General features: G+C 42.3%; 1 protein-coding gene and 1 pseudogene across 1 annotated transcript; one reads left to right on the top strand and one right to left on the bottom strand.

Annotated features, from left to right (window-relative positions):
- Positions 1–9,737: 9,737 nt before the first annotated feature.
- Positions 9,738–18,137, bottom strand: arl6ip1 (ADP-ribosylation factor-like 6 interacting protein 1). Its single transcript, XM_012880823.2, has 6 exons — positions 17,968–18,137; positions 15,476–15,609; positions 14,508–14,627; positions 13,091–13,208; positions 12,738–12,822; positions 9,738–10,547 (listed from the first exon to the last, which is right to left on the bottom strand). Exons 1-6 carry the CDS (start codon positions 18,001–18,003, stop codon positions 10,429–10,431), a joined length of 612 nt encoding a protein of 203 aa, XP_012736277.2. The 5' UTR covers positions 18,004–18,137; the 3' UTR covers positions 9,738–10,428.
- Positions 18,138–18,373: 236 nt separating this feature from the next.
- On the top strand, positions 18,374–18,521 carry LOC118566505 (annotated as a pseudogene).
- Positions 18,522–18,544: the final 23 nt, after the last annotated feature.

Here is an 18,544-nt window from a genome sequence, read left to right as displayed (position 1 = left end):
TCTAATATTAAACACAGGTTGCACATGAATACAGATATAGAGGAACAAAAAAAGAACAATAAATTAAACTTATTATTTCCTGGTGAGTTCTGGTTGCTTCGTTTCTTTCACAGAGATGTTCAACATTTGTGTCATTCAAATCTCACTTATAGGTAATTTTATAAATATTTAATAGGAGATCATTGATGTTCCAATCTATTTTAGGGACAATTGGCCCTTCTGGGTAGCGGTATACAATAGGTTAATTTAATCAAACATTTAAAATGTATTTTTTTTTTTTTTTACTGTGAGCAGATTACTTCAGATCAAGCCTTGTCTGCTTCTCGTTTTTTATCCGGACAAAAATAAAGAATCAAACATATTAAACCTGCAAATATCTGCGGTATCATAGGAGCTTAGTAACCAGCGCCCTCTGCTGGGCAATATGAACTTGTTTATTCTGTGTTGATTGGTATACCTTTACAGACCTTCACATTTAGACATGTGGCTTCAACTACCTGACATAAATGTGATTAAATGTTCTTTCTCTCAATGAAACAGCAGATGAACATGTAAATATATTTGTCAGAAAATAAAATATAGCTCTTTGATGTGCAGAATTTGCTTTCCTGCCTGTAATACTGTTCAGATGTTGTTTTTAAGACTCATTATTGACTTTATACAATTAACCTTTTCCACTTAAGCCTCTGAATAAAGGGGTCCTTTCAGTTCAGTTAGCTTTTAATGTCCCCAAAGGCAAACTTTCTGCACTCAGCAGTTAGATGGATAAAATATTCAGCCTTGAAACTCAGCTAGAAGTGGATTACCAGGATTGGATATAATAATTTAGGCTTTCTTCAGTGATCTAATTTTAAAGAGGTCACCAAAGTAGTCAAAAGGGACGTCAACAATCTTACTGGAATAGCAGAAACCAGCTGGAAATATTGTAATTCCACTACAAAACAGATTTGCTCCACTTCAGCATGACACCCAGGAATATTGTCCATTTCCTGACAACAATGTTCGTTCTAAACGGTATTTTTCCAAGCTGCCACAGAAAGGGCGAGCCGCAAGGCCACAAGCCTTAATGTTATGCAATAGAGCTGTGAATGGGATTAAACACTAATGCAACAAGAAAAAACACAGAAGTGTTTAATCTATGGCCTGAGCCTGATGCTTTATATCTTAGAGAGCCTTCTAGAGACCATGAATTGCATTTGTCTGCTAAGTATAGTGGAAGATCTTAATGTCAAAGTGTTGCTCAGTGGACCTCTCCTGCCCATTTATTGTGGAGACGAATTTTTTTTTTTCAAGACTTCTTAACCGGCTACAAAAAAACACGCAGAAAGACATCTGTGAACAACTTTAATATTTTCTGGAAGAAAATACATCTTTTCAAGACAGGTGGTTTATCACCAAATGGGCCAGGCGCAAAACTCCTAATTTAGGTTTTATTCTGTGAATTAGTGGTAGAAATAAGAAAGAAAAGAGGATAACAAACAGGAATAAACAATCATACTTAAAAGTCATGAACTGTCAGATGCAACCTGCCACAGAGACAACATCAACGACTAAGATATATAAACTGGCTTACTTAAAGATTAGATCGCTGTCAGGAAAATCACTTTTAATCAAGACTTTTTATTACTGCATTTTTCTGTGATTGTAAAATTGTTTGAGATAGCACATTGTGACCATTTGTACAGTTATCAAATTCCTTGTATGTGTACACATAATTGAAAAATAAAGCTGATTCTGAAACCAATGGTTAAATGTTCAAAGTATTGTAGTTATTAATTGGCCTGGGACTAATTAATAAATCAGACTGAAAGATAGTTGCCACTCTTCCTCCTCTTCCCACAGATCTGGGAATGTGGAAATTTGAATAACTGGAGGGAGTTGACTCATTTATACTAACGTAGTCCTCTTGTAGCCATGTTTCTGTGAGACAAAATAAATCAATCTGTGTATCAGAAATCAATTTGTTAACTAACAAAGTCTTTGGAGGGAGAGACCTTATATTTAATAGACCACATTTAATTATTTTATTTTTTGACTCAAGGTGAGCCATATTGATTTTCATTAGATTTCTATGATTTGTTCCATTTAGATCCGTTTTTGATCTGTTAAGTTTTGGCCATGGGAAAGACACCGTCTCAATAGGGTAATGGGTGGGTAACAGTACAGAAGCTGCAGAGAGGTGTGTTAAACTACGGCTCTGCTTCCTGGTCTGGACCCTGGGTTGTCAGCATTTAGGAGAACTAATAAATCCGGCCAGATTCCTAGAAAGAAGAGCTGCACCATCCAAAGTAGGATGGATGTCGTCTCTCCACATCAGACCAGGACCGTTTCTCAATTCAAGAGAACGCGAGTCCGTACTTGCGTTCTCGTCAAGTCTGTTCTCGGTAAGAACACAGAAAGATCGGACTTGACGAGAACGCGAGCACGCAGCACGTATTGTGCATTGGAACAGAAGCGTACTCGTGACGTCATCACACCCGCAGCTCTTGAGCATTTCTTTAACGTTCAAAACTATTTATACACTACACCATCATATCTTATTGAAAACGTTTTTTTATTAATTTGTAAAAAGTCTAATAAAATATCTAAAAAAAAGTACAGAACAGTGGGTATAAAACCAGCAATAGCGGGAATTTCTGGGGAGTTGTAATTGTAGTTGTAGAGGCGATTGAATCTTCTTTAAAAAAATCAGCACTTTGTAGAAGCAAAATGAGCGATACGAGCAATATTGCTGTTGCTTCGGTCGTTGGTCAGCTTTACCAGCAGGCTGAAGAGGAGGCGATGCAGCTTAAGGAGACAAATCCGAACAAGGAGAAGATTGATGCAGCAGAGGAGGCTCAGAAGGCAGGCTTTGCTCACCCATCTATTGCCAACTGGGAGGCATTTTAAGATTGACAGCCTATTTCCTACTTTTATCTTTAACAAAACATTGAGGATGGTATTAAAAACGTGATCAGGTTGAAATTGTGACTGTTTTTCTATAAATAATTAAAATGAAGATCCAATTTTAACATTAGAAACAGTATGTACAGTAAAGTTAAGCTACTTTATTGCACCTACTGACCTTCACAGCATTGATCATTAAGAAAGGAAAAAAAAAAACATTTTTATGTCTGTCCACCTTTACAGTGATTAATCTATAAATTATGTGCAGTTAGTTCAGCCCATTTTTTCACTGAAATGGTAAAAATACCAGAGAAGGGAAGCCATTTGTTACATTTACTATACATTTTACCTTTTCTTTCTTGAGAACTATATTAATCTGCATGTTAAGCAGTTATAGTTTTATATTGTGAAAAGGTGAGAATTGAAAAAACAATTCTGGTAACATTTGGCATTTTTTATTTACAGGAAGAAACAGAAACAAAATATGTGAGGATAAACACCTCTGTGCCAATCCTCCAAATATTTTTTAATCAAGGGGACCTGAAACCAGCCTTCAGGCTAAGAAGGGCCACCATCGTCCTCCTCCTTCAGCTGCTGCCCATCAGGAGGTCCATGGATGGCCACAGGAGATAGAGGTGCTGCTGACCCTCTGCTGGCTGGCCTGTGGTGCATCCTATAGGGAAACAGCTTGCCAGTAAGATCTCTTACCTTCTTGTCCTTAAATAGAGCCAACAATGACACACAATTGATATATAGATTATATTAATTGGATAGAAGATTAAGACATATCAGCATATTACCTAAATTACAAGTTAATTTTTTATTTGGTACAGGTCAAGTGGAGGCACGCTACAACAGACACCACACCAAGGTGAGAAAATCGTTGAGCGTGCCTTTGGTGGTCTGAAGACACGGTGGCGTTCCATGTTCTTAAGAGCGCTGGAGGTCTGCCCGACATTTGCCCCAAAAGTAATCACCGCCTGCTGCATCCTCCACAGTATTAGTATAGCAGCAGGGGACCAGCTTGACGTGGAGGACGAGGAGGTTGATCCAGAGGAGGATGACCATCCAGCGGCTGAAGACAGGGAGCTGCTGCAGCTGGCTGCATGTTTAAGTGAACATGACTACACCTGACCTAATGTAGGTCAGTTCTAGTCATGTTCACATGCTGCTTCATTTCATTTTTTTTTCACCACCTGTGAAAATACATTAAATAATTACTAAATAATTTCCATTCCAACTATTTTTAACTGTAAGTTTATAGGCATTGTCTATTTGTATAAGATCTTAATGAGTTATTTCTTTGTTTTAAACCATGTTAGTAACTGTTAATAATTTGTTGAATATATTACACCTTCATTCTGTTCATAAGATTAAACATTTGTATAAAATAAAAGTCTGTTTTTTCATACACTATTATTACTATTATTTTCTTTCCCTCTTTCTCCTCTCAATTATTCGTGTCCTGACTCAGAAGAAACTCACTTAGATAGGAAAAACATTTATAGAATGTATTTATTTAATTATTTTATATGCTGCTTCCGTCCTAGGGAGACATTTACAATTTATTCCAGCAAGTATTGAGTTAATAAAGCAACACACGTCAGTCAGATAAACACAAAACAAATAAATCATAACCAGCGGTATTGTGCACACTACTTTTTTTAAATTACGCACTAACTCTGTAAACAGGCCACATAGGGAAGCTTAAAAGTATAATGTTCTCGCCTCAAACGATCTTAAAACGTACTTTTGAACAACAACAGCAGCAGAAAAGGGAATTTTTTAACTTACCGCTGTGAGCTCTGTTTGCGCTGTCTCAAATCAAGCTGCGGCCGCGGTGCATTCTGGGCAAGCGGTCAGTCTGAAGAACGCACAAGTCTGCTCTGATGCATGCTCGATAAAGAGGGCGGGCGAGAACAACATCCGGGGAATTCGGCGCGTTCTCGATTTGGCGTTCTCGGGTTTGGAACAGTGCTCGGGCTGAGGCTGATGACGTGTCACGAGCACACGAGAACGCTCAAGAACGCATATTGAGAAACGGCCCAGGTTTTCCCCAGAAAGTTCAGACATGCAGCTAAACATGTCATTAAACTGTGGTGTCCACCAGGGGTCAGTAAAGGGGCCTAAACTTTGTCTTCTTTACGTGTAATTTGTAAGGTATCTAATTCGTTAAAACTTTTTTCATTTTTTTTCAGATGATACTGGTGTTTTGTTGCTGGTGTATTTATATTTATTTATTATTTGTTCTGGGTATGATATACAGGAGGTGGTGCAATTGATCAATTCAGATGTTTATAAATTCAAAATGTGGTGTGACAAATAAGTTATCCCAAGATCAGTGATTTTGTGATAACTCTACAGAGTAGAGTCATTGCAAAGTGCTGAAGGAGACTGATTGAGCCAAATAAATTCACCAAGATACATGGAAAAATATTGATTCTTTGATGAAAAAAATAAAACTAAATGATTTGTCATTTGATTGGTAACAGTTTATGAGTTATGATAGATTTCTGCATTTGCAACACATTTAAAAACTATAACCCATATTACGCACATTTTATTACAAAAACAAAACGTGAATCGCTGTCTTACCTCTACTTATAAATGAAGTCCATGCGGCGCTCTTTCTCAACAAAAATATCGGTCATTTTCCGGTAAAAGTTCTCTTTATCTTCTTCAGTTTTAAAAGTCTCTCAGTCTCAGTGGAGCTCACTGCCAGGGAGGAAAGCCTTCCTTCATCAGTCCTGTTCCGGCTGTACGTTTAGAGTCTTTTAAGTGCTTTACTTGTTTAGCATAACTCGCTAATAAAACATCCATAACTTGCTGTCACTCTACAGTTTTAGGATCAGGAGCAGTGCCCCTTGAGCGCCCCCTGCCTAGAGGCCAAGGAACTGCCAGCCTCACCTACAACCAGTTCTTTGCCGGTTATGATCGCCCAGCAGCACGAAAACATGTTATCTGCTCACAGTTTGATGACTAAAACCCAATTCGTAATTCACATATATTAAATTGTGGAAAATCTGTTCATAAAAGTTTGAAAATTTGAATTTATGATCTAGAGATAGGAAGATGCATTCACAGAATGGAAGCCAGCGCAGTTAACATGGGATTGCGCAATTCCAGGGGAGGCCAAGCTCGCTGCGGCCTCACCGGCATCGCTATCAAGCGCCACCAAAGATTTATATGAAAAACAGCGAAAAGTCTGCGATTTTAAAGAGAATATGATCAAAATAGAGGAAATTAGATAAAAGAAATACTTATTACAAATGACTGAGTGAATCAAAATTCATATTATGTTTATATATATTTTTCTTTCTTTCCATGATGACAAGGGAGGCCTGGCCTCACTTGCCTCCCCTGACTGCACGTCACTGCACAAAATTGAAGTAAAACTAAAAGTATGTTGTTAGGAAGGGGCAAAGGAAATACTGCTGAACATATATAAGTCGACGTGGGGGGATACTGAAAAAGTTTACTAAAATGTATTTTTAGGATTAATAATGGATAAAATGAGCTGGAAACCTCATATGAAATAAATACAAAACAAAATGTCAAGAAGTATTTCCATATTAAATAAGGCTATGCATGTTAGGATATTCTTTATTCACTTGTCTTTCCATATTTAAATTACTGTGTGGTGGTTTGGGGTAATAATTACAAATGTGCACTGGAACCATTATTTTTACTGCAAAAAGGAGCCACCAGAATTATTCATAATACAATTTATAGACAACACACAAATCCATTATTTCTGACGTCTTTAAAGCCAGAACTTTAAAACATGTTGACTTGGTCCAATTTCAAACTGCAACATTCTGTTTAGGATTGTTTTTTTTTTTTCCCCAGTTTGTCTCCATCTCTAGAGTAGACGCTGGCATAGTTGGACCATTCTGTATCTGCCAGGTTAGAGATCCGGGTGGCAAGAGGGTCCAGTTTCCAGTTCACTTCACCACCGGGTGTTCCTGAGGGATAAAGGCCACCATATCGAGATCAAGCTGGTTGATAGGCGGGCGATCTCAGAGAAGCTCTTCCTCATATCTGAATGCTAGCAAAACCAAACTTATGTTGTTTTCCCACAACCAATGATTGGAGGAATGGCAGCAACCAATCAAACATTGGATGGTGACACCATAGATGTTGTAGACACAAATATTTTGGTCTTTGGCTTGATAAACATCTTAATTTTAAACATTACTTACCTGATTAAAAAAAAGCTCAAATTTACTCCAAGTCTTCTGCACTAATTAAAACCATCCTTTTGCATTTCTTCTTGTGAGGGACCTGTAAGAAGGTTGTTTTTAATCTCAGTTGGACTACGGCGACACCATTTATAGATTTGCATGTCCAACTACCAAAGCTAAACTGGACCCCATTTACCGTTCTGCTCCAAGCTACATAACAGGCTCACCTTTAAGGACTCACCCCTGTACTTTATGAAATTATACCAGAACTTTATTGTATGCATATTGAGTGAAGTAAATCCAGCAAGGAAAATGGTAGAGGATGTCTTGCCCCTAGTGGAGGAGCTTTGGGTCGTGACCGAAAGAACAAGATCCCGGATACAAGCGGCTGAAATGAGTTTTCTCCGTAGTGTGTCTGGGCTCTCCCTTAGAGATAGGGTGAGGAGCTCAGTCATCCAGGGAGGACTCAGAGTAGAGCCGCTGCTCCTCCACGTCCAGAGGAGCCAGTTGAGGTGGCTCGGGCATCTGGTCAGGATGCCTCCTGGACGCCTCCCTGGTGAGGTGTTCCGGGCACGTCCCACCGGGAGGAGGCCCAGGGGAAGACCCAGGACACGCTGGAGGGACTATGTCTCCCGGCTGGCCTGGGAACGCCTTGGGATTCCTCCTGAGGAGCTGACCCAAGTGGCTGGGGAGAGGGACGTCTGGGCCTCCCTACTGAAGCTGCTACCCCCGCGACCCGACCCCGGATAAGAGGAAGATGGATGGATGGAATCCAGCAAGGTTATATAAAGCCATTTTTGGGAAATTGTCATGATATATTAACTCCCAGTTCACTGCGCTCCAGAACCAGTATCTGGCTGCGGTTTAAGGTTCCCTTTGGGCGCACAGAGTCAGGAAAGACGAGTCTGTCTTTTTTTGGCTCATGGTGACGGAACGATCCGCAGCTCAGGTTAAGGTTGAAGTCTCTCGTTTCTTTAACTATTTTTAAACAAAAGCCATCAGAGGTTTTAATCATATCTCACACCGGTAATATTTGAGCGTTATTTTTACATTTTAGATCTTTAAATTTACAGTAAACGCACCCCCAGCGTGCAGCTGCACTCTTTTGCTCTGTTCAGTTTTTGGGGCCGTAAACCAACAACAGCAACATGAAACCTCAAACATCGATTGTCACACACAGAAAATGGCCTTGGGAAACACAGGGAAGCCCAGTTTCATAAACGTGAGTCTGAAGACATGGAGGCCTCATCCAGAACTGACCCAATCTTTCCCTTTCCTCCCAAACGCAGCTCTGTGGCGTTTATCCAGGTGTAAAAATGTTCAGTGGGTCAGAGGTGATGGGTCTGGCTGTTAGTAACCAAGTAGCAAGAATTTTCTGCCTCGACATAGCGCAACACTTTTAGCATTTTACCACAAATCACATCTCGGCCCATAGTTAGAGCAGCTGCTGGGAGAGAGAAAAAAGTCAGCAAACATGAAACGGTTAAGCAGTCTCACATTTGCTTCTAGGGGCTTTGACAACTCCTCAGTGTAGAGTTAGCCCACCCTGATGGACACCAAGAGAAAGAGATGGTAAAGATTTTCTGCATCACCTCCTGCATTACTTAAAAAGCTGCTGTTGGCAGAAAAACAAAGAGCGGCACAAATAATCTGTCCAGAACTGAGAGCGTCCCCTCATGGTGTTACACCAGGCGATGTAGAACTGAGAATATTAAGATGAATTATCAGCAGAGATGAAAAACACTAAAACTCAAAATGAACCCAGAGACGTGTAATCACGGTCTGATCGGCCTCTCCTGGCACAGATTTATGGGGCGTGTTTGCGCTCCACACTACAGGTTCCTCCAGAAAAGGGGCGCGCCTTTTCCGACACTTCCGCGTGCAGATCTCAGATAACAAGTAGGAAAACCCCCAGAGTTAACTTCATGCTCCATCACATTTCCTGAGGTGGAGATAAAAGGCATGTGTGAAACAATACTAAAAAAAAAAACCCCACTAAAAACAGTTCCATAAAAGACATTTTAATAAATGAATGAATTGTGAACTACAATAAACAGCGATTAACTAATGTACCCTTTATTCAAACAAGTCAGAGGGATTTTTCTGCTTGTTTTATGGACTCCTTTGTCGTCATAACTGGATTCAGGGAAGCAGCTGCCTTGCTTTCTGGAACAGATGAGTCAGGAATTTACCCCAGAACCTGCTCTGGACTTCCACTAACCCCGCTTTGGGAAACAGGGCCCACAGATCCACTTGGGTGTGTCGGTGAACATTTCTGAGACGTTAACGATTAAATCGTGAGCGGCTCCTTGGAGGGAGCTGCTCACGGTGTTAGTCGTGTGCGGCATGAAGCTGCAGCAGGAACCAGGAAGAGAAGAAAACCCAGGAACCGGTTTCTGAAGTCAGGTTTTCACACTGCCGCCCCAGAAACTGCTCACCAGCAGAGCTGATGCAGCTGCATCACACTGGTCTAGATTTAGATTGTGGAGCAAAGAGACGTTTTGGCACCTTTTATTTAGAACGACCTAGTTTGCAGAGCAGAATGTAAGATTTGTTGCAGAGCCTGGAAAAGAAACGAGCTGAGAGCTTTGCAAAAAGTACATTTTTCCTCCACATATCAACTTAAAGATGTCTGATCAGAGATTTAAGTGAAACCAAGAGGCCAGACATGGTTTAAAATTAAACTTTATTCATTGCTGGGATCTCAAAGACAATGAAATGAGACGAGAAACGAGATCAAACATATAAATAGGAAAAGAAAAAAGTCTAACAGGACAGAGGACAGTCTTACACACACAGACCCCATCCATCACATCTCAGTGGGGTTTTAAAAGCGCCGACAGGCCCGTTTTCAGCCAGCAGATCCAGCAGAACCTCCAGAACTTCCACCTTCAGGCGGTTTTACCTCCTGATTAGCTCAGCTTTAAATCCAGTTAGTTTTCAGCACTGTGTTCTAATACAACAAAAGCAACAATAAGCAAACATAAAAACTCTCTTATTCCACATTCTCCAGTTTCACCCTGACAAAACCCCCCCGGAAAGAAACAGTTACTGTGTATAAACGGGTTAAAAATAAGCAGCAACGCCGGAACTGCTCAGTAGTCGCCATCTAATCCGTGGGAATGGCTGAAAGCGTCGCTGACACTCAAACAAAGCACAGCTGATCTAGAAACAAGGATTTTTCACGCGTGATTATCGTCATGTGGTGCCTGCATGCCTGGTTAAGGGGTGATGAGCTTAAATGTCACACTGTGGGAGGTGCGAAGAAATAAAACTTGTCCAATGTGTGAAAACAAAAAGTGCTTTCTGCTTTCCTGCTTGTCTACAAACGTTCTCCTCGTCGCTCTGCTCGCTTCCTCTACTGGGTCTTCTTCTCCTTTTGCTTGAGCAGCTTGTTTATCTCCCGCTTGGCCATGGAGGTGTACTTGGAGATGACGCCGTGCTGGTTCAGGCCCGGCAGCAGCAGCAGAAAACTCACTGTAGGGAAGGCAAAAGTCAAAACGTCTTAATCTTAAAACCGTTTCTAAAAATTCACCTTAAAGTCTGGATTTAAACATTTTACTGGTCAAGAAACTAGAAATGCACCGATCCAGTTATTTACCGATCCACTCCGGTACCTGGGCTGAGCGTATCGGCCGATACCGATCTGATGCTACTGTTGAATGAATGAATGAACCATGTACCATGTGAGGAAAGTTATCAGGCTCACAATAACATGTTAAAAACAAGTTCTGCATGTCTTTAGCATGGTGGTTTTGGAGGTGCTAATTTTAGTTGGTGGTGTTGAATTTACCAACTTTATCGACTCCTTTGTAACTTACACTTTGCAAATGCTACAGTCAGAGTTGTTGGCGTATCAACTTTGAAAATTTTTCTAAATAGCAGACTTGACTCGGGTCAGTACTTGCTAGAATAGAAGAGACTAAACTGCTGTAACTATATTGCTGTGTATGATGTTAATAAGAAAGAAATGATTGGATTGGCATCAATCATCCGATATCCAGGCGAGCTAATTAGTCCATATCTGATCCAGGTATCGGATGGTGCGTCTATCAGAAACAGGAGATAACAGCCCGTTAGAGAAACCCAGGAATTAATTTATAACTAAAATGTTGAAGTTTTAAAGCTACGCTGTATGTTGAATTGCAACAGTCGTAACATTTAGGAAAGTAAAGCCTGGATTGGTTAACCTTGTTAAAGCTACAGTTGGCAATACTGTTTAGAAACACTTTGTTATACTGGGTAAAATCGTCCATCCATTACGAAAATAGTCAATAAATTATCTATTCAGAAAAAGGAAGTTAAAAATATGAATAAATTAATCTCTGTAGGAACTGCAGGCCTGTAAAAACTGGTTTTGTTCCTGCTCTTAACCTCCTCTGTCCCTCAAGTTCACATCTATCGGTTCTCCCACAGGCCGATCATTCTGACGTTCTCGTTCCCTAGTTTCCTCTTGCTAGCTGCACACTTCTAGTGTTTATGTATCCGGTTAGCTTAGCGGCTAGGTTAGCGGTTAGCCGTTCATTGTAGCTCCGCTGTTCTCACCGTAGACTTTGAACATGGCTGAGAGTCTCACAAAGTGAACCGCGTTCATGTTTAGGTGAAGAAGAGGAAGGACTCATTAGAAAGAAATAAGACCAAAGTGGATTTAGGAGATTTTTTCCACGTAATCCCCCTGAAGAGCGGGTAAGACGATCTTTCTCGTGCGCAGTTATTAAAAACAGGACATGGAGGAACTTCCAGAAAAACCACCAACACTAGCTTTAACTCAACAGCAAAGTGTCAGCTCTGTAGAGATGATCTATTTGGCAGCTGGATGGGACTATGAACGTTTTGGTAACATAACTCATCAGCAGGTAGATCTAGAACAAGGGAAGGTAGAACCAAAGTGTCTGGATGAGCCACTCACTGGACGTTTATACCGACTAAATGCAGACGGTATGTTTTCCCATAGCAGCGTTATTACAAGGATGTGTTTTAACACTTGTTTGATCTGATTTATCAGTGTTTGATCTGATTTATCAGTGCTTCATCTGATTTATCAGTGTTTCATCTAGTGATAGAGGCGCGGCACAGCGACACCAACCCTGCAACAACATATTTGGTCGAATGTCTGTCAGCGAAAGATCAGATGACAGATGGCGTTCACAGAAAAAAGAAAGGAGGAAGAACACGGACGATTTAAGGAACCAATCAATGTCTGTCAGCAACAGAAAACGCTGAACGCGTTTTTGTTTTATCTCGTCAATGGAACCCAGAAATGTCCAAAAAGAGAAAAACTGATGCAGAATGATGAGTTTAAAGTGTAACTAACCCTGATATCAACTTTCTTTTGTAGATAAACTGTTTATATGGGCCTAAGGTGCTGCGTCCCTCCCATATAACGACAGGGCGAGCCCAGCTAAACCCAACATGTCTCAGCAGATGCAGCCGATGACTGCATCCCACTGACGCCTCCGTCTACAGGAAGGTGCAGCTCTGAGTCACAGCAGCAGCCCGGCAGGTAACACGACACGACGTTTATAAAGTTTAAAGACACGAAAACACTAAAAGTTAAACATTTTTTTTAAAAAATGGGCTGAGAAATCTGATTCCAGACCAGAAATCCTCACAAAGGCCACAGGTTTAGGATTTAAAGCACCCATAAGGGGACTGAGCCAAACTTACCGATCAGGTAGGTGAGGAAGAGGTTGTGGACCTGCTGTCCGATCCAGGCCACCGCCAGCAGGCCGCTGACCACTGAGGCAAAATACTGCAGAGATAAATGGGACACGGCAGCCATCAGAACCGAGGTTCTTCACCAGAACATCACACCCATCGGGTTCAGCCCTGAACGATTATAAACGGCGAAGTTCCTCTGACCCACTTTGAGCTCTGCTAAGTAGAGCAGCTGAGCCCAGTCAGCTGATATTTTTATCTGGAACCCAGAAAAAGCTCCTGGAGGCGCCGCAGAAGGCCGCGCGGCTCTCTGGGAGAACACGGCGTGCGTTTTTAGCGCTAAAACAAGTTAATGAACCAACCACTTTGGGCTTCTCCTCTTTGAGGGCGCAGAGACGCTTCCACCAGCCGACGACGCGGCGCTCGCTCCTCACCAGGTTGTTGCAGATCTCGTGGAAACGCTGCTGCTGCTCGGTGGTCCTGCACACAGGCGGGTCAACGGGTCAGAACCAAATAAAGACGACAAACGTCTGTGGCACTGAGACAACTAGTCCTTTCAGCTCGGTTTCATCAACGCTATTCTCAGACGGGACACTGGAGGAAGGTTTAATGTAACAAATCAGACATTTTTTTGGTTTTTATTCTCATTTGAAAAAAAGTCCAAACTGGATCAGATTCAGGAACAAACTGCCGACTTAGCATTCAGCCTCCATCTCACCGCTCTGAGGACAGGAGAGAGAAAAGCTGAGCCGGGGGTGAAGGAGCTTTATTTCTGCTTCGCCATCTCTACTATTTCTGTCCTTGTTGTAAATGGACCCAGAGGAACCGTGACCGGACCCTGGCAGCCCCCCCCCCCCCACCCCTGCCAGCTGAGACGTGTTCAAGTTCGTTTATTTCAGTAAAAATCACCAATTCTCCAGAGTTAGAGATTTAAAGACGTTACTTCTTTTCACTTTAGCAGCTTAAAGCGGAATTCAGTTTATTAGAGATTTTAGATTCTGACATAAAAACCAATCAGGAGATTTTTCTGATACAGAAACGATGCCACGGACTGCTGAGTTGACAGTTTTTCAGCCCTCCACACGGAGCGTGAGCAAGAAAAGGCGACTGCTAAAGATGCTGATAGTTCAGACTTAAAGCTCATTAATGGAAAGTTTAATGCAGAGAAACAACATGAATCACTGGAGTCCACAGAGTCTGGAGGAGGAGCAGAGAGGAACACTGCGTCGATGCAGAAGGAGCTCAGACCCAGATTCTGTTCATCGGGGTCCATTTATGCATAAATACAGAGATAAACTGAATTTTGGGGTTTTAGCCATGTCAACAAAGTGAACGCTTTAAATAAATCATGTAATCTATGGGAGCGGTGCAGAACCAGCATGTGGGCTGCAGCTCTGCGGGTCCGGCTCGGGTTCTGTGGATGTCGGGCTAAATATCAAAAGGCAGAAGACGACAGCTGGAGGATGAATGTCCAGCAGACGGCAGAACGCAACTCTATCCTCTCCTGGGTGTCTGGTTCTCCCCCGTTAATAAACACAGCTCAGTACCGACCGGGTCAGGTCCAGAACCTCGTCAGGGGCCGACTTAAGGTCACGGCATTAAATACAGAGCGGACCGTTTTGCATTTAAACCCTCTTACTGCGATCTTTCTCTGCTGCTGCAGCACCGTGGTTCTGGTGAAACAGTCCAACTAAGCCGGGACTTCTGACCGAATTTTAACAATTAAACCCTAAAAGCGATTAAAGGTTCTGTAGGCAGACATAAAGGAGCGACTCTTACCACGTATTGGAGCCAAACACTTTGAGGGCGACGGTGGGCACGAAGTAATCAGCCAGGCAGATCAGCATGACGGTGCAGGACAGTCCGGTCAGCACCGACGGGTCCAGATAGTAGATCAGCCTGAGGAGCAAACAAGCAGCTGTGATGAGGAAAGGTACCAACAGAACCGACGCATCGGTTCATCTCTGATCTGCTTCTGATGATGCAACAGCTACGAAGACGAGAACTTCCTGCGTTAAACAAACTACGATTCAGCCGCCGTTTAATGGAATAACTAAATTAATCAGATCCGACCTGGAATAAACTACATTCCTTTCCTTTTTTCAGGAGCAGCGCTGCATAACCAGGAAAAGCTTTTAATCCCGTCAGAATTACAGCATCAGCACCGGCCATTAGAAAACACCAAATTTGGGAGGTGAAGCTCATCAAATTCACTCCAATTTGACGAGCTTCACGTTTCCTTCAGCTTCTTCAGAGCAACTAAACTAAACTAAACAAAAAAAAAAAAAAAAAAAACACAAGACGCGTTCACAAGAAAATAAACCAGCCGAGTCAGGATTAGTCGGCAACTTTCTGCAGAGAAACAAACCAGCAGGGAAGCAGTGAAGAAAATAAAATGCTTTGTGCAGAAATAATGCAGACAGGACAAAAAAAGCTGTTCTGTCTGCAGATTTCAATGTTTCTACGGCGGTTCTGGTTCCACGCCTGAGGTGGACCACTTTCCTGAGCAGTTAGTGAAACGTAAACAGGAAGCAAAAACAACAAAACCTTCTCCAGGGATCCTTCAGCCGGCAACATGAGGAATTTAAGCTATTCTGACGGGTCTGAACGTCTCTACCCGTAGAACCGAGTTCAGGACACCAGAACCCTGCGCGGGCTTTCAGTCAGACGGACAGCGCCGTGTCCCAGGTTAGAAAATGTGACAGAGACGCCATCATGGCGGCGCGGGGAACGGAAGTCGGACTCACAGGAAGACCAGAGTGGTGGCGCCGATCAGGGCTCCAGGGAACCAGACCTTCTCCCAGCGCAGGACCCGATCCCCGGCTAGGATCACCTCCCTCCAGCCCTGCAGCTGCTCCTCTAACTGGGCCGTTTCCTGAGCCTGGACACAAGTTTTAAAACACAATAAAGTTTTCACACCCACACATTAAACAGTCTTCAGTGACCTGATCCAGTTCCAGGCACAAATTAAACGCCCGCTTCAACATTCATCCCTGGTCATTTAATGTCCGACTTGCCCATTTAAAAAAACAATTCCTAAGGAAATTTGTTTATGACACGAGTCCAATTAAAGGTGTTAAATTCCAGAAGTGTGGGAATATGTTTATAAGCTGTTTAATGAGCATATGCGGTCCTTTAGACTGAATTATTGCACCAATGCGGCGCGACATGGAGGAGATCAGCCTGTGGTTCTGCTGAGGTGTTCTGGAAGCCCAGATTGCTTTAACAGGAACCTTAAGTGTTCTACCAGGTTCTGGTGGACGACCCGCACCGACCTCAGACCTGATAAAGCCCAGTGGACCAGAACCGGCAGATGACATGGCACCTCCAGCCGTAGAAACTTCACTCTGAACGTAGAGCGGTCCAGATTCTGTGACTCCTCACCCAGATGCTTTGATGGTTTCCAAACCAAAAGTTCAGTTTGCTCTCATCTGAAAAGACTTTGGACCCTTTGGACCTTTTTTCTGCTCGGCCCGGATAAGACAGTCCAGCTGTGGCCCATTTCCCGGTTCCTGACGCTCCGACTCCAGCTGGACTCGTCGCTCTCTGAAGGTTCTTCCAAACTACTGAATAGATTTTGCTTCATGATCTTCTCAAGTTTACCCCTGACGCTCGTGGTCCTTATTTTTTTTCCTTCCACCTAACTTTCTGGTGCTTTGTGCCATCGCGCCTTTAGCGATGAAGCTTTTAGCCGTCACCGACTGCTGGACAATAATCATATCTGTGATTACACACGGTGTAATGACGTTTCTGTTTAAAATTAAAACATTTTCATTGGTTTGAAGCGCTGCAGAAGTTTTCTGAGAAGATGATTTTCATTAGCCGTGAGCTAGAATGATTAAAAATTAGGACATCACTGCAGGAAATGACTCAATATGAATTTGTCTTTTTGAATTGTACTTTTAAATCATATTCCAATTCATTGAACTTGCCACCTCTTGAACGTCACCCTTAGGGATGGACGGTTAATCGGCATTAACGTCGGTATCAGTATTAGTCATTTTTCAGCATACAGGGACTTCACCAGGACTTTTATTTCCAGCGTAACGGTGGATGCTGGGCAGGGAGCTGATGTGTCATTCCGCTTCCTGGATGGTTTCCCCCCCAGCGTGTCGTTAACCCGGTGGGATGCCAGGCTTAACTCACCCCCCACTCACACACATTTTCTTTTCATCAACTGCATTCAGCAGTTCCAACACGACGACATTTGGCAAAGATTCAGCTTTCCGTCGAACGCAGCGCAGAACCAGCGCTACTCAAGGTCACCGATGATCATCTCCCCTGTTTAGCTTGTAAAGAAATTTCTACTTGAGTTCTGTTGGATTTGTGCCTTTTGATACCGGCCAGCAACCACTTAGAAGAATAGACATATTCATCTACTCCTCATCAAATCCAAAGTTTAGGGAAAACACTGGCAATAAAAGCTCCTGCTTAGACCCTTCCTTCTCTCTCTCTGCATAATACCACCTTTGTGTGAACTATTACATAAACCAATGGTCTCATTAATGGTAAGCTGATGGCACCCAGGCCTGTTTCATTAGGACTGACTATAAGCATTAGTGATTTTCTTAGAATAAAATTACATTAAAAACAGATGTGCTCCTTTTGGCCCCACAGAGCATCCTCAGTAACACCAGACAAACTCCTAGACATTATACTGGAGATCCAGGTGTGATCTTTGAAAAACAGGTTACATCTGTACCCATTTACATCTAAAAAGAAAACAACAAAATGGTTTGTAGAGCTGTTTTTAATCTAAAGTTGTGTTCTCGGTTGTGATGGCCTTTAGGAGCTCAGCGGCGATTTAAAAAAAAAAAAACACTCTCACATGACGTCGCAGAAACCACGAGAAGCAGCAAAGCACAATTAAGCATTGAGAAACAGAACCAACCGGATTTAAAACGTTCAAACTGAGCTAAAGATCACAGAGTCGGAGGTTTCCCAGAGGATGTCCGCGCCGAACCCAGCGAGCTTGCTCAACATTAGCTGCGGTCAAAAACCCAGCGGCACCGACGCGGCTCTTGGCTTTGTGATAACGAAGCCGAGCCTCATGTTTATCTAAGCTTCTCTAAAAAAACAAAAAAAAAAACAACTGTGTCATAATTCAAGCCAGTTGCACAAACCCGCGACCAGCCTCGGCAGCGGGAGCCGCCGATAGATTAGCTGTAGCGGCGGCTAATGCTAACGTTCCCAGACCAGCCGCTTAAACAAAAAATAAAATAAAACCCATCTTACTTACTAAAACATTTGCGCTTTTGTTGTCGCTTTCCGCCATCGTCGCTGCAGTGAAGGGTTCTGCTTTGGGGAGCAAACTTTACTTGGATATTTTCCAGAGAAACGACCCGCAAGACGAAGGATTACAACACCCTCCACCTGCCGCTGCTACTGCTGTGTCTGTAACGGTCGAAGTGACGCAGAAAATTTTTTATGCGAGCGCGTCACACCCTCCTCCTGTTGCATGTCGGGAGATGATGTTTCCTGAGCAAAAATAAATACGAGAACTCACGGACATATATACGTATATAATGTCTATGCAAGAACTAAGCTCAGTTATTTATTTCTTTTAATATTTGCATACGTAAACACGTTAAAAATACAATTGGTTAATTAAACGTGTAACTAACATTTAAATTGTGTCGATTCTTATTGCTTCTCGGCCTTTTGGCTAAGATCAAGTGCAGTTAATAATGTCGACTCTTAAATTTTCAGATTTGTGAATGATTTTTTTTCTTATAGTATTATCATTTGATACAGTTATGTGTAATTCTGGAGCTGCAAACGCTTGTAAATCCTCAGAGGAAAAGAATTAGCTACTT

Source organism: Fundulus heteroclitus, chromosome 16 (genome assembly GCF_011125445.2).
Source record: "Fundulus heteroclitus isolate FHET01 chromosome 16, MU-UCD_Fhet_4.1, whole genome shotgun sequence".
Lineage (NCBI taxonomy): Eukaryota > Metazoa > Chordata > Actinopteri > Cyprinodontiformes > Fundulidae > Fundulus > Fundulus heteroclitus.
This window is presented reverse-complemented; position numbering and strand designations above follow the sequence as displayed.

Bases quoted from the DNA above. Each gene is read 5' to 3' on its own strand.
- arl6ip1 (XM_012880823.2), bottom strand. From the start codon at position 18,003: ATGGCGGAAAGCGACAACAAAAGCGCAAATGTTTTA. The intron at 14,628-15,475 runs GTGAGTCCGACT...TTTGCTCCTCAG, and splicing joins GCCACCACTCTGGTCTTCCT to GCTGATCTACTATCTGGACC. The intron at 13,209-14,507 runs GTAAGAGTCGCT...GCCTGTGTGCAG, and splicing joins GTGTTTGGCTCCAATACGTG to GACCACCGAGCAGCAGCAGC.